General features: G+C 43.6%; 1 protein-coding gene across 3 annotated transcripts in view; it reads right to left on the bottom strand.

Annotated features, from left to right (window-relative positions):
- Positions 1–1,612: 1,612 nt before the first annotated feature.
- The window catches only part of zgc:110366 (uncharacterized protein LOC550476 homolog), a 141,952-nt gene continuing 127,950 nt past the window's right edge, over positions 1,613–15,614 (bottom strand). For all 3 annotated transcript variants that reach the window (XM_041208834.1, XM_041208835.1, XM_041208836.1), the window contains one exon: positions 1,613–4,025. In XM_041208834.1, the coding sequence (XP_041064768.1) occupies positions 3,891–4,025 (135 nt within the window). In that variant the 3' untranslated portion in view covers positions 1,613–3,890. The remainder of the gene's footprint in view (positions 4,026–15,614) is intronic.

The raw sequence follows: 15,614 nt of genomic DNA, 5'->3' as shown, positions 1-15,614 counted from the left end.
TGGTGGGGGATGGAGGTGTAGAACTTGCCATCTAAACATGAGCCTTTCCAGCAGGATTTGTTGGATTCTAATCCGAAACGGAAACCCTGGTCAACTTTCCTCTCCCTAATTTGGGGGTCTTGAGGCCAATTACAGGAGATTTACTACCTCTAGCTGAGATCAGTTAACTCAACACTGATAGGTGATTGAACCTCAAACTATCCTGATCCATACAGCTCCACATATTGGGGAATCTAGTAAAACAACTGATTTGATTCAGCCCTAATACTTTTTGTGATAATTCTTATGCTGCATATCAACACAAATTAACAAATAGATAACTAGTGCTCATTTCACCACAGTAAGTTTATTAAGTAATTCCCACCGTTCTTCTTAAACCCAGCTCTCGGCTAGCAACATCGGTTATATAAACCGAGTTAAATGTACCCTTTAGGGAGGTCTTCAGTCAGCACCAAAGCATCAAATTTGTTGTCTGGCGTCAGAGATTTCCTTCTAATAATTCTCAGATTTACTGAACTGTAACGATGAGAAGCTGCTTGCCAATTTTGCCAATTGCACCTGCTGTGCCAGCTTCCTGTGAACATGTTATTGAACAACACGTCACCTATTAGTACCTGAAAGAGGAAGTTCTGGAGGGACCAATAACTGAAGTTTCTCAGTTTCCATATCAATTACAGAATGCAAAAAATGTTTCATGCTTAAATTAGTGCCTCAAAAAATGCTTCAATATATTCTGTGGAAGGAAGACAGAAGTCATGCCTTATATTTCTACATATGTTGCTATTAGTGAAGCCTGACTTTCTGCAATGGTGTATCACCATTCATTGCAGGGTCTCCCCCTTTAAAATCCTTTCCTTCAAATTTTGTTTTATAATTGAATCAATGCATTTAAATGACCATGTGATGGACTATAGTTGAAGGGAATTCAAGGGAGGCTACAGTCAGAATTGCAGAGGATGCTCACAGGCACAAAGAACTAGAGGTGGTTACAAAGGGGGCGAATTCAAATTGGAGAGACTTATGAACAAGAACAAGGATTTTGAATTCAATCAATTGTGGGATGGGGAGCCAGTGAGTGTTAGTAAGGATGAGGTGATAGGGAAATGAAACTTAGTGAGGAGGAGGATGCAAATTTTGGACAAGTTATAGTTTATGTAAAATAAAATTTAGGAAGCCAGCCAAAAGATTGAAAGTCAATCCTAGATGGATGAAAGTTCTCAAACTGGACAGGGAAACCAGTGGATAGTGTATGGGATACGGTGGCAATCCTGCTGGATTCTGTTTTATGGGCACTCCCTCAACATTCTTCCATGGGTTATTTCCTTTGTAATGACGTAAGTAATAGGTCCAAGTAAAAGGCGCTGGAGGATGCATTGTTATTCTGAAGAAAACAAGTAAGAATTCATTGAAATTTGGATTTGGATTCATTTTTTAAAAAATTCTCGTTTCTGTCTCTTGAACTTGTGCAATTTGTTTTTTGAGCTTTAAACCACAGAGATAATGACAAAGTTGCCATTCCTGCATGTGTCCTATCAAGTGTTAAAATAGCAATTTGGTGATGTATTGGAAGAAAGACACAATGTAAATTTAATAAAGGTCTGCAGTTACAAGATAAGATAGAAGCATTAATTTTATTCCCATTAAATATTTTCATGTCAGTTGCAGTACCTTTATCAAGCATCTCAGATCAAGAATAGCAAGCTCCTTATTCTATACCCAACAATGCAATTTAACCTGAAATTCGGAAGTGCACCTCTGCCAAAAAATTATGTTGTACCAACAAATTTTCACTTCCTTGAATCAAACGCTGGATCCTGGCATTGGAAGGGGTAAATTTTCTAATACCCACCCACTTACAATTATCATAGTGATTCCTGAAATACACAGTTGTGTGTATGGAATTCAAGTTTAGGTGAGCGCAGATAAACGCAGCGTTTGCAGTGAGTGAGATTCAAACACACCTGGCAGAGTAGAGCTGATTTTCAGACTGCTAGCTGTGGATTCTTCAGTCTCAGGTATTGAAACTGCATGTTACACACTCAGTACCGCTTTACTTTCTAACACATTTATATTTACCACAGTTACAAATGCAGTCCATTCATCTACAGTTCAAAGATCAGGGAAAATTAATCACTGATAGGAAGTTTGATTAATGATTCTACCCAAAATGTGAGACCATCGATTTGAGATTACAGACGAGCTACAGTGGATGTATGATGATGGCGCAAGATAGATGAACGTGACATACCATAACAGCAGACCTGCTGGTAGGAGTAACTACAAGCAGCAGCAATTTCAGGTGCTGACTGACCAGCTACGCAGTTGCAGTGTTTTTTTAGTTTTTATCCCTAATTCTCGAGTCTTTATGTAACTCATTCTAGTGCTATGTAAAAATGGTGATTAACTCTGCTAAGAAAGTGTGGGAAGCAATGTTTGAGCTTTCAGTAATCAGCAGGACACCATTTTCAGGGTCATGAGCCTGTAACTCTGTTAAACAGCTTTGCTGATTAGCATTATTTGACTGCTGCTATTTCGATGGGTAGGCGCTTGGCACTGATTTGTCACCTTCCCTGGATGCGTCAACTGGGAGCAGGATTCCAGCATAAAGATCGTGTGGGCATTGGCCCCACAATCTATCATGATCTGGCACTGTGTGCTGATTCTGTCATAGGAGAAGCAGCTAGCAAAGAAATAAAAAGAATCTCACGTTATTTACTGTAAGAAAAGCATAGATCCAGGTGTCGAGACTATTTGTCATTGCAGGATACAGATGTCATTTAGACCTATGCATTGCTGTTGTATTTTAGTATCACATGAAATTAAGGCTGTCAAATTTCTAAAATTCAAACCTAACGAAAGTCTGGTTTTTAAAACAGAAGTCTATTTTTTTCCCCATTTATTTAGTGATGTGATCTCATGGTGTGGATGCACTAGCAAGATTTCTAATGAATTTCAATAGCAAGAGAAGTCATCAAAATGCAAGCTAAACCCCCAGCCCTAATCTATTCCTCAGTATGTTTTGGACTTTGGAAAAGGTGACCATCTGAATTGCTCAATGGCTTTGTCATCATGCCAAGGTATTCATTAAAAATTTGGTATAAACCATTTTTAATAGATGCAATTATTCTACAATTTGATTACGTACACAAACATTTTAATTAAATATAAACACTTGCAATTCAAGTAATCAGTCCAGGATATTGTTACAGGCACACAGGTTTTTTTTACATGATTTGCTGGTTACTTTAAATACTTATCAGGAGTTACTCTCAGGCTTATCTCAGAGCCATGCCCCAGAAATTCCTATGAAAAAATTACAAATAATAACAAATTTGGGTTTGTTACACTTAAACATTCTATGCCCTGTTGCATAATTCAGATCAGAACGCCAGGTTAACCATAAGTTTAAAATGATCATGCGTCTCTTATTTCACTTTTAATTTCTCAATGGCCAATCCACACATTGGGATAAATGTAGCAATTGTTCTTTGCTTGTATCTGTAAATGGCAGCATGGGTTTTGCATTAGTAGCTAAAAATAAGATGAAAAGAAATGGAAAATATAAACAAATCAGCCACTGATATGGCACTGAGTGCCTGAAATAGAATAATCTTCAATTCTCAATGCTAAAAAGTAAAATAAAAGATGTGGAATAATTAAGATTCAAGGTTAAATTAGAAATTGCTTGACATTAGGATGCAACAATTCTACAATTTGAGGGCACAAACTTGACTCCCATAACGTTTTCCTGGAGTACTCCTTTAATGGAAAAGATAAAACTAAACAACTGGGGCATTGAATTGCAACAAAGAAAATAAAAATCCTCAATAAATGTGTCAATTTTGTTATACAACACATTGTAGGCATAGACAAAAACTGTCTCAACACATTTAATGGACAATAGTTGGTTCTGATCGGAATTCCTGTTCCTTCCATAAAGGGTAATTCAGCATGATCAGCTTTTTGGTATTCTTCAGTGAGTTTAGAAATATCATGTCTTCTTTGCTGAGTGAAAAATCAAAGACCTGTAAAACAAATCACAGTCATCTGTCCCATTGTATCACGAAAATACAGTCTGGAGGTTTGAAAAATAGCATTATGTGGGGCAGATGCAATTATTCTTACAAAGGCAACTGTTATAATTTAGCCAAGATTATTGCACTGTTCAGCTTTCTCATGTAATGCAAGGAAAGACAATTAAACTTAAAACTCATAAAATTATAGCTCAACAATTATACTATAGATTTTTGTAGATCCACAAAATCAGAGCATTAAAAAAATAGAAAACCATTCACTTCACACAAGCTTTGGGTGGGTTGTCCTTTAAACACTACTCTCTATGCATGTCACCTCTGCTGACGATTTTTCCCATATTACCCTCTGAATATTATTATAATATTATGTCTCTCTACATCCCAGGGTACTAAAGGAGGTGGCTGTGGAAATAATGGATGTGTTGGTTGTCATCTTCCAAAATTTGGTAGATTCTGGAACAGTCCTGGCACATTGGAGGGAGGCAACTGTAACTCCACTATTTAAAAAAGGAGGGAGGGAGAAAATGGTGGATTACAGACCCGTTAGCCTAACCTCAGTAGTAGGGAAAATGTTAGAGTATTATAAAGCATGTGATAATAGGAATTTAGAAAATATCAATGGAATTCAAAGTCAATATGGATTTATGAAAGGGAAATCATGTTTGACAAACCTACAAGCATTCTTTGAGGACGTAACTAGCAGAATAGATAAGGGAGAATCATGGATGTGGTGTATTCGGATTTTCAGAAAGCTTTTGATAAAGTCCCACATAAGAGTATAGTGTGTAAAATTAAAGCACATGGGATTGGGGGTAATATATTGGGGAGAAGTCGCCGCAGACACTGCGACTCAGGAGGGGATCGAGGAGGACCTACTGTCAAAGAACGGAATAGCCCCAAACATTACATTGCTGTAGTGTTTCCATCCCTCCCTCCTCCTCAAACCTAAAAAAAAAAGAGGAAGAGGCAGTGCTTTCAGGAGTGCACCAGACCTGTGGGGGCACTCTTCTGAAAGTGGATTTTAAAGAAAAAGCAGCTGATTGGTGAGTAAATCCTGAGAGCAGACTCGGAGGGAGGAGCACCGGAGCGGTGAGTATAAATCTAGCTTACCTTGGGGATTCGCGGCCTTGTCTCCAGGGAGCAGACTTGGAGGGAGGAGCACCGGAGTGGTGACCTCGGGGCACAGAGTAACTAAAGCCAAAACTGAAAAAGTGATATCACAGGAAAGCTGTGACCTGACTGGTTGGTAGGAAATCTGCACCAAATTTGAAAAAAAAACCGCTGCAAGCTAATTAATAAATTAATTAACTAAGTAGAGATGGCTGGGCAGGTGATGTGCTGTAGCTGTATGATGTGGGAGCTGGCAGATCCCACTGCGAGCCGCAGTGACCACATCTGCAGCAAGTGTAGGTTGCTGGAGGAACTCCGGCTCAGAATTGATGAGCTAGAATCCGAGCTCCGGACGCTGCGGCACATCCGGGAGGGGGAGAGTTACTTGGACGCTTTGTTTCAGGAGGCGGTCACACCTGGTAGATTAAGTACCTCAAGTTCGGTCAGTGGTCAGGGTCAGCAGGGTGTGACTGCAAGTGAGGCAGGTAGAGGGATCCTGTGTTCAGGAACAGAGGACCCTCAGCTCTTGGCCTAGTCCAACAGGTACGAGGTACTTGCTCCCTGTGTGGATGAGGAACAGGGCTGTAGGGAGGATGAGCCAGCTGACCACAGCACTGTGGCACAGGAGGCCATTCAAGAGGGGGCAGCAAAAAGTGGTAATTGTAGGGGATTCTATAATTAGGGGAACTGATAGCATCTTTTGTAAGCAGGATTGAGAGTCCCACATAGTATGTTGCCTGCCCAGTGTCAGGGTGAGGGACATCTCTGACCGGCTTGAAAGGATATTGGAGAGGGAAGGGGAGGATCCAGTTCTTGTGGTCCACGTCGGGACAAATAACATAGGTAAGACTAGGAAACAGGACCTGTTTGGGGATTATCAGGAACTAGGAACTAAATTAAAGAGCAGGTCGTCAAGGGTTATAATCTCCGATTACTACCCGAGCCACATGCAAATTGGCATAGGGACGCGAGAATAAGGGAAGTAAACACGTGGCTAAAGGAGTGGTGCAGGAAAGAGGGGTTCCATTTCGTGGGGCACTGGCATCAGTATTGGAACAGGAGGGATCTGTACCATTGGGACGGTCTCCACCTGAACTGATCTGGGACCAATGTTCTAGCGCAAAGGGTAAATAGGGTGGTCAACAGGACTTTAAACTAGAAAGTGGGGGGAGGGAAGGGTAAAAATTCTGACTAATGGGAAACAAAGCAGCAGGTTAGCATGTGGGGGGGGGGGTGGGGTGGGTGGTGGATTCCACTTCATGGAAAATTATGAAAAAACTGAAAATAGAGAGCCCAGGAGAGGCTATTAAATTCTCCAGAACACAAAATAGGACAGAAAGGGCTCGGAATCTAACTTCAAGCACATCAGATAGAGGACGTCAATGAGAAAGGAGGTGGGAAATACAGGACTGAATGTGTTGTATCTGAATGCACGCAGTATACAAAATAAGGTAAATCAGCTTGTGACGCAGATTGAAATTGGCAGGTATGATGTGGTGGGCATCACGGAGACATGGCTGCAAGGGGATCAGGACTGGGAGCTAAATATCCAAGGGTATACATCCTATCAAAAAGATAGGCAGGTTGGCAGAGGGGGTGGGGTTGCTTTGTTAGTAAGAAGCTGCTCAGTAAGATAAGAGCCCATGGTGTTAGAGGCAAGGTACTAGCATGGATAGAAGATTGGCTGTCTGGCAGGAGGCGGAGAGTGGGTATAGGGGGGTCCTTCTCAGGATGGCGGCCGGTGACTAGTGGAGTTCCACAGGGGTCAGTGTTGGGACCACAACTTTTCACTTTATACATTAATGATCTAGATGAAGGAGGGCATTCTGGCTAAGTTTGCAGATGATACAAAGATAGGTGGAGGGACAGGTAGTATTGAGGAGGCTGGGAGGTTGCATAAGGATTTGGACAGGTTAGGAGAATGGGCAAAGAAGTGGCAGATGGAATACAATGTGGGGAAGTGTGACGTCATGCACTTTGGTAGGAAGAATAGAGGCATAGACTATTTTCTAAATGGGGAGAGAATTCAGAAATCTGGAGTGCAAAGGGACTTGGGAGTCCTAGTCCAAGATTATCTTAAGATTAACTTGCAGGTTGAGTCGGTAGTTAGGAAGGCAAATGCAATGTTGGCATTTATTTCAAGAGGACTACAATATGGATGTGCTGCTGAGGCTTTATAAGGCTCTGGTCAGACCACATTTAGAATATTGTGAGCAATTTTGGGCCCCGTATCTCAGGAAGGTTGTGCTGGCCCTGGAGAGGGTCCAGAGGAGGTTCATGAGAACGATTCCAGGAATGAAAGGCTTAACATATGAGGAACATTTGAGGACTCTTGGTCCATACTTGATAGCGTTTAGAAGGATGAGGGGGGGGATCTGATTGAAACTTACAGAATACTGAAAGGCCTGGATAGAGTGGATGTGGGGATGGGTTTGGATTGAGAATTGGTTAGCAGACAGGAAACAGAGATTAGGAATAAACAGGTCTTTTTTAGAGTGGCAGGTAGTGACTAGTAGGTTACCGCAGGGATCAGTGCTTGGGCCCTCGCTATTCACAATATATATCAATAATTTGGATGAGGGAACCAAATGTAATATTTCCAAGTTTGCTGACAACATGAAAATTGGTGGGAATGTGAGCAATGAAGAGGGTGTTACGAGGCTTCAAGGTGACTTAGACAGGTTAAGTGAATGGACAAATACATGGCAGATACAGTGTAACGTGGATAAGTGTTTGGCATGAAAAACAGAATGGCAGAGTATTATTTAAAAAGTGATAGATTGGGAAATGTTGATGTACAAAGGGACCTAGGTGTCCTTGTACACCAATCACTGAAAGCAAGCATGCAGGTGCAGCTTAAGAAGGCAAAAGGTGTGTTGGCCTTCATTGCAAGAGGACTTGAGTACAGGAGCAAGGATGTCTTACTGCAGCTGTGCAGGGCCTTGGTGAGACCACACCTGGAGTAGCGTGTGCAGTTTTGGTCTCCTTACCTAAGAAAGGATATACTTGCCACAGAGGGAGTGCAGGGAAGGTTCACCAGACTGATTCCTGGGATGGCAGGATCGTTGTATGAGGAGAGATTGGGCCGACTAGGCCTGTATTCACTGGAGTTTAGAAGAATGAGAGGCGATCTCATTGAAACATACAAAATTCTGGCAGGGCTGGACAGACTGGATGCAAGGATGATATTTCCTTTGGCTAGGGGGTCTAGAACAAGGGCTCACAGTCTCCAAATACGGGGTAGACCATTTAGGACTAAGATGCAGAGAAACTTCTTCACTCAGAGGGTGGTGAGCCTATGGAATTCTTTACCACAGAAGGCTGTGGAGGCCAAGTCACTGAATCTATTTAAGGAGGTAACAGATAGATTTCTGGACTCTAAAGGCATCAAGGGATATGGGGAGAGTGCAAGAGTATGGCGTTGAAATAGAGGATCAATCATGATCATATTGAATGGAGAAGCAGACTCGAAGGGCTGAATGACCTACTCCTGCTTCTATTTTCTATGTTTCTATAAAAACGATTCCATGAAGATTGGTTGAAATGGTTAAATTAATTCTACAGTATCTGTAGTGGCTCTTCAGATCATCATTGTTTTTTCAGTGTCATTTGCTGCAAATAAGGTCTGCATGAGGAATCCTTAGCTTCACAGAAGTTACTGGTGGAAGAAAGAGTTTAGACCAACTTTAAAGTCACACAGGACATCAGCAATCAGATCTGGCATAGTTCAATCTAGATTAGGAAGAATGGGACTGTAATTGTAGCTAAAGTTGAATTAGCCCAAATAATAAAAACAGGGCAACTGAATAAACCACGAGTAAATGCAGTATCTATGGAGTCTGATGTGCAGACAGCATACCCAAGTTACAAAACAAAAATAAAAATACTTGGAAAATCTCAGCAGGTCTGGCAGCATCTGCAGAGAGGAACACATGTTACTCAAGTTACAACTCCAGCTGCACCAAGTCCTCCAGTCTCAACTTAGATTTACACATTAAGAATTGTCACTTGGGTGATGTCATTGAAATGGTCGGAGAGTTGAGAGAAAATTGCACCCTTAACCTGGAGGTTGAGAACCAAGTGCTTAATTGTTTAAGTTACCACAATATCTTCATTTATTGTTTAAAACGTATTAATGCATAGCTTTTTGAGCAATCATCAATATATTTTATGTAGGTATAGTATTCCTTTTCCATGCAGTCTTTCCTTGTTAACTTCAGATTATCTTTGTGCGTTGTCAATAACCAGTGACCTCAATTTTCTTAAGCTAAACAAGATCAGTAAATATAACAATGGCAGATTGTATTTAAGATTCGCATGAGTATTGCCATTTGGGTATCCACAGGGTACAATAAATATATTAAACAATAAATGAATATATTGTGGTAACTTAAACAATTAAGCACTTGGTTCTCAACCTCCAGGTTAAACTTGCAACTTTCTCTCAACTCTCTTAACATTTCAAAGACATCACCCAAGTGACAATTCTTAATGTGCAAATCTAGGCTGAGACAGACCAAGATCTCTGGTTAATGAATTTACGTGGGGAATCATGGAGTTAACAAATAGACTGTTTTGGTAAAGGGATCCTGCAGTCTTATTTAGCAATTTATTCACTGTAGTTTTACAATACCTTCTTTACTGCAGTCAGATTTTTAAATTGTAATTTAACAACCTGGATATGGATGATTGCTGTACTTTTGCTATGTATTTTTTTTTTATTCGCTCATGGGATGTTGGCGTTGCTAGCTGGTCTAGCATTTATTGCCAATCACTAATTGCCCTTGAGAACTGAATGGCTGGCTAGGCCATTTAAGAGGGCATTTAAGAGCCAACCACATTGCTGTGGGTCTGGAGTCACATGTAGGCCGGACCAGGTAAGAACAGCAGGTTTCCTTCCTTAAACAACACTAGTGAACCAGATGGGTTTTTACAATAATCGACAATGGTTTCATGGTCATCATTAGGCTTTTAATTCCAAATTTTTTTTTATTGAATTCAGTAGTGGGATTGATAGTTTTTTTTATTTTTAAAGATTAGCTGATAGTTAAATCCTTTGGTTTAGTTAATTTCCATTAAACAAAAGTGTTGATGATGATTTAAAATAAAACAGTATCTGTTATAGAGTTTAAATGTTCCTGCTTTAATCTGTTCATAAAATGAAGTACCGTAAGTAAATAAATGTAATGTAAATCGATGACGTGTCTAATTTGAAAGAAGTATCTGGAAAGGGACTGGTATTATGTGAAGGATGTACTTTGGGCAATTATCTATGTCAGAGTAAGAGGAATTAATACATTGTTTTCAAAATAAGTTGAATTTTATTTCTTGAGTGGTGTTTACTAATATAAGTCTGAAGCTTAAATTTGTCTGAAAACACAACAAATATGCCTGCCTGAAATGAGAAAAGGTAGATTAATGTTTCAGGTTGAGAATTTTCATCAGGATATCAGAGTGTCAATTTGAAACACAGACAGTGAAGGATGCAAAAAGTCTATTCAAGAAGACAATCTGTTCAAGGTCAACCCACTAATACACTAAAGCTTCCATCTTTGCATTTAGCTGCATTTTGGGTATTCTCAATGCTTTTGGGCGGAATTTTACAGCAGCGGGATTTTACCTTCCCACCAAAGTCAGTGGAGTTTAGAATGGCTCGCCACACTTTACAGCTCTGGCCCCGCCTCAACAGGGCTGTAAACCTCCGGCCCTTGTCTCTACCACGTTGTTATCACAGGAGATGGATGTGTGTGTAAATAATTTACATCTTCTCGGGTCAAAAAGAAATGTAGCTTTGCCAACACTACATATATCCTGACAACCAAATCTAATATAAATCAAATATGAATTACTCTTGAGAAAATAAATTCTTGATTCAATCCATTTTAAATTTACTGTTCACCAACTTCAATCTTTTGTCCTACTTTCTTGGCTTACTGGGAAATCATGGATATAAGGGAGTTCTCCTGGTGTCCTGGTCAGCATTTATCCCTCAAACAAAGTCACCTTAGGCTGAATTTTCCCCCCATCGGTGGGGAGGGGCGAAGTTGATGGGTGGGCGCTTGCAGCCGCGCTTCCGATCGGCGCCCCCAATCAGAGGCATGGCGCCATTTTACGTGGGCGGGCCAATTAAGGCCCACGCAGCATGACGTCTGCAGAGATGTGCTATGCGATCCCTGTGCGGGTGGGGGGGGAAATACCTATATCGAGAGTGCGTTCTTTCGCACATGTTCACGAAAGAGCACATTCATCTCCCTGAGGCTAAGTACTGGCTCAGGGAGATCAGCTCTACTTCCAACAATATTAAAAATTGAAAAAAAAAATTCCCTTACATGTCCCCTCAGATGGATAATGGCACATGAGCTGGGACATGTTCATAATTTCCATAACAACTTCATTAAAATTTTTAATACCCTACATGAAAGCTCATCCCGCCGGTGGATGAGGTTTCATGTTTTTTCTAGTTGCCGCTGGGGCTCCTGGCCTGCCCTAATTGCTTAATTGATCCTGTCGATGGCCTCAATTGGCCATTGACAGGTCGGCGGGCGCACAGCTGATTTTGCTGCGCCCCCACCTACCTGAAAATTTAAATGGGGCGCAGTGACATCGGGAGTTCCGCCCGACATCATCCCGCGTCACTTTACGCGTCGGTGAGCAGGCCCCACCCCCACTCGCTGACAGTAAAATCCTGCCCCTTAAATAAATTTTCTGCTCATTTACTTCGTCACAGCTCGTGGTATCTTGCTGTGTGAAAATTTACCACTATATTTCTCTACAATACGACAATGATTATACTTCAAAAGTAATTAAACGGTCCTGAAGTGTTTTGGGATCTGCTGAGGTTGTTAGATGTACTTCATAAATGCAAATTCTTTATTCGTATTCTGCAATTGTATCGGACTTTAGTGAGGTCACACTTGGAATCTTGTGTACAGTTTTGGTCTCTTTACCTAAAGAAGGATATAGTTGCCTTAGAGGGCGTGCAAAGAAGATTCACGAGACTGACTTCTGGGATAAGAGGGCTCTCCTATGAGGAGCAATTGAGTGGACTAGGCCTATACTAGGCCAACATTCTCTGGAGTGTAGAAGAAATGAAAGCTGTTTTCACTGAAACATACATCATTCTTAGCAGATGTAACAGGGTAAATGCTGAAAGGTTGTTTCCCCTGGCTGGAGAGTGTAGAACTAGGGGCCATAGCCTCAGAGTAAGGGGTTGGCCATTTAGCATGGAGATGAGGAGAAATTTCTTCACTTTGGGGCTGTGAATCTTTGGAATTCTCTACACCAGATGCCGTGCACGTTCTGTCAATGAATATATTCAAGACTGAGATGGATAGGCGCTTGTGCACCAAGAGAATCAAAGGATATAGGTGTAAGACAGGTAAGTGGAGTTGATGAAGAAGTACATGATCTTACTGCATGGTGGGGCAGGCACGATGGGTCGTATGGTCTACTCCTACTCCTATTTCTTATGTTCTTATGCAAGAAATGTGCCATGGTGTCCTCCCAGACTGGTTAATTTGTTAGGCAGATGTAAATGGGAATAGATTCCCTCCTAACATTATGAAGTGCCCAGGATGGGGCTAATGACCAGTTCAAATGGCATAGGGTAGAATTTTCCAGATGCCCCCTCTCTCACGGCGGCAGGTTTAATGGTAGGTGGGGGGAACAATTCAATGGGAGCTGAAAAAATCTATTTCCCGCTGACGTTAAATGACGGCGGGAATGTTTGCTTCTGCCCATCATGGCAGGTCGCCATTCTTGCCAGAGGCTGGCATCAAACCGTTTTGCATCCTGTTAATGCAGATGAAGACCTGACTGGAAATCCCCCACCCCGCCCAATCATCTGTGCTGCCAGTAGGATTTCATGCCAGTCCAGAACATGTCTGGACCAACGTGGCATCCGCACTTCAGGATTTACCAGGAAGAAGGTCTGGGAGAATGGAAGGTCTCCAGCAACCGCAGACCCTGCAACACCAGGTGCAGCAGTGGGTGGGTGGAGCATCAACCACGTGGATCTTCTTGCTGCAGCAGCTTCCAAGGGGTGGATCACTTACTGCAGCAGCCTCCAGGAGGTGATCTTCTAGCTGCATGAGGTACTGTTGGGAGTGATGGTCTGTGCTAGAGGTGGGAGGTATTAGACAGGGACGAGAGGAATGAAGAGGTGGGGTGGGGAAGGTTGGGGGTGGTAGGGGAAAAGAGAGATGCTTGAGGGGGATGTAGAATGGGTGAGGTGGATTGGAGCAGCAGGGTGGGAAGGGCCATGGTGGAGTGTCAAGATGGGGGGTGTGCAGGTGTGAACAGACAAGGGGGGCGGGTGCAGGTGTGAACAGGTATGGGTGGGGAAGAGTAGTAGGGTTCAGAGGGAGGGGTCTGTGGTGTCAACTGATAAGTCCTGGGGGGAATTGGGGAAGGTATGGTGAGGGTTAAAGGGGGCAGTGGGAGCCGGTAGAGTGGGAGGGTGAGGGTTCGGCTATGATGGGTGAAGGGGCGCTGACGGCTGGTGAAGGGGATACGGAAAGAGGAGCAGATTCTGAGGTTCAGCAGAATGGGGAGGGGGGGCAAATCTACTGTCACGTAGGTGGGCTCCTCAAGAAGGTAGGCGATATGAACATTCACTTGCACGATGTGGAGGGTGACGGGGGCAGATTGAAAGGTAACCATGGGAAGGCCAAATATTATACCCGATGGGGGGGGTGGGGGGTCAATGGTTATGGCGGGGAGACAGTGTGGGTCACGGGGGGAGGGGTAAAGGTACTGGACCGGACATTGAAAGTTATACACACCATGGCCGATTGCAACTATCCAGAGCCTCGTGATCAAGACCTCAAGATGCTACATGGGAGTTAGGTCATCAGGGGTGGGCAGAGCAGCATGACATCCCAACTGGAGAACTGAAGGGGAACCCCAGCATGTAGTAGTTACAATGCTAGGGCATTGGAACAGATGTCTGATGGGCAAAGGCTCAGCGTGCACAGGAGGCTTCTTGCACATGACTTGCAAGGGCCCTGGCAAATACTTCTGCCTCCCTGCACATGCATGATTCTGGGGGACATAGGTCCAACCTGGGATGTCCCCCAAAGATGGTGTGGGGTTGGGGGGTGGAGGGGGGAAGGGGGCTTAAGGATTACGAATCACAAATAAACCACATTATACTTCATTAAAGTGCATGTGTACTCTAATTACAGAAGTGTCATAACATTAACAATCATAGTCCCCTGTGCAACCACATGTGAAATCGAAACTTCTAATCTTGTGTTCCCTACCACTTCTTCTAGGTGCTCCACCGACACACGCAGCAGGGGTGGAGGCAGCCTGCTGACCAGTTGGCGCTGTTTCCTTGGCTGGCCTTGATAGCCATCCTCTGGAGGCCTGGAGGGCCCCGGCTTACTTCGGCTGTCTTGCTGCGGGCAGCTGCTCCCTCTGTGGTCACAGAGGATGAGGCTGAAGGGGTCACAGGCAAGTGAAATTCTGAAGGGCCGGACTCCTCAGAAAGTCCTGAGTGGAGGTTCCAGGGGTGTCCAACAACCGCTCCTCCTCCCTTTGGGTGCCCGAGGGCCTCTGCCTGACCCCTTGAGGGGCCGGGACACCTGGAGGGAGGTCAAGGTGCCCACCCCCCTCTCACATAACCATTGCAAAAGATCACCCATGGCTATAGTGATGGAGTGCAGGTCTGCGCACATCCCTGGCAGAAACTGGACGTTCTGCTGGACCAGTTTCTCCATGGCGTCTGCCACCCTCCCCATGGAGACCTTGATGTGCACACGCAGCACCACTTCATCAGAAAGGAGGTGGATGGACTCTTCCACCTCACGTGCCACTCTGTTGAGGGCCTCTTCCTGATGTTCTCCCGCCTCTTACAGCATCTCCAACATCTCATGCAGGAACGATCCCAGAAGTCTCGTCATCCAACTTGGATGTCACTGGTGCCTCTTCCCCAGCAGTCCTCCGAGTGCTGGTGAGCTTGGCTGACACTGCCTCCTCCTGCTGTAGACACGTGGTTGGGTGGTGACCACCAGAATGTCAGACACTGCCTGAATTACATCTAGCATCCAAGTGAGGTGTGTGTCTCTGTGCTGGTGGAGGGTGCAGGTGACTGCTGTGATGCTTCTACTCCTCCCCAATGTCCCCTGTGAGCTGGAGGAACTGCTGGACAGGGCTTCCTCTTCTTCCCTTGCCCTTGCCCTCGCCCTCATCCTACTGGCACCTATAAGTGAGAGAGAAGAGAGTGAGTGACTGCATGAGCAGCCTCCAACATGGAGGAACGCGTGGCCCTTAGGTTTCTATGCTACATGCAGAGGATGGGGTTGACAGCAGTTGGGTTTCAGAGACACCCATACAAAAGACCCATTGGATTGTGTGCCATCTGATTGACGTACTGCAAGTTGTCCAGAAGGGTTCTTGGCCAGCACCCTCCAGAGCGGTGAGTCCATGCAAATAGAAGGATAAGGCTCATAGAGGCATTTCATTAGC

The sequence above is a fragment of the Carcharodon carcharias genome, chromosome 16, assembly GCF_017639515.1.
Source record: "Carcharodon carcharias isolate sCarCar2 chromosome 16, sCarCar2.pri, whole genome shotgun sequence".
NCBI classification, from domain to species: Eukaryota; Metazoa; Chordata; class Chondrichthyes; order Lamniformes; family Lamnidae; genus Carcharodon; species Carcharodon carcharias.
This window is presented reverse-complemented; position numbering and strand designations above follow the sequence as displayed.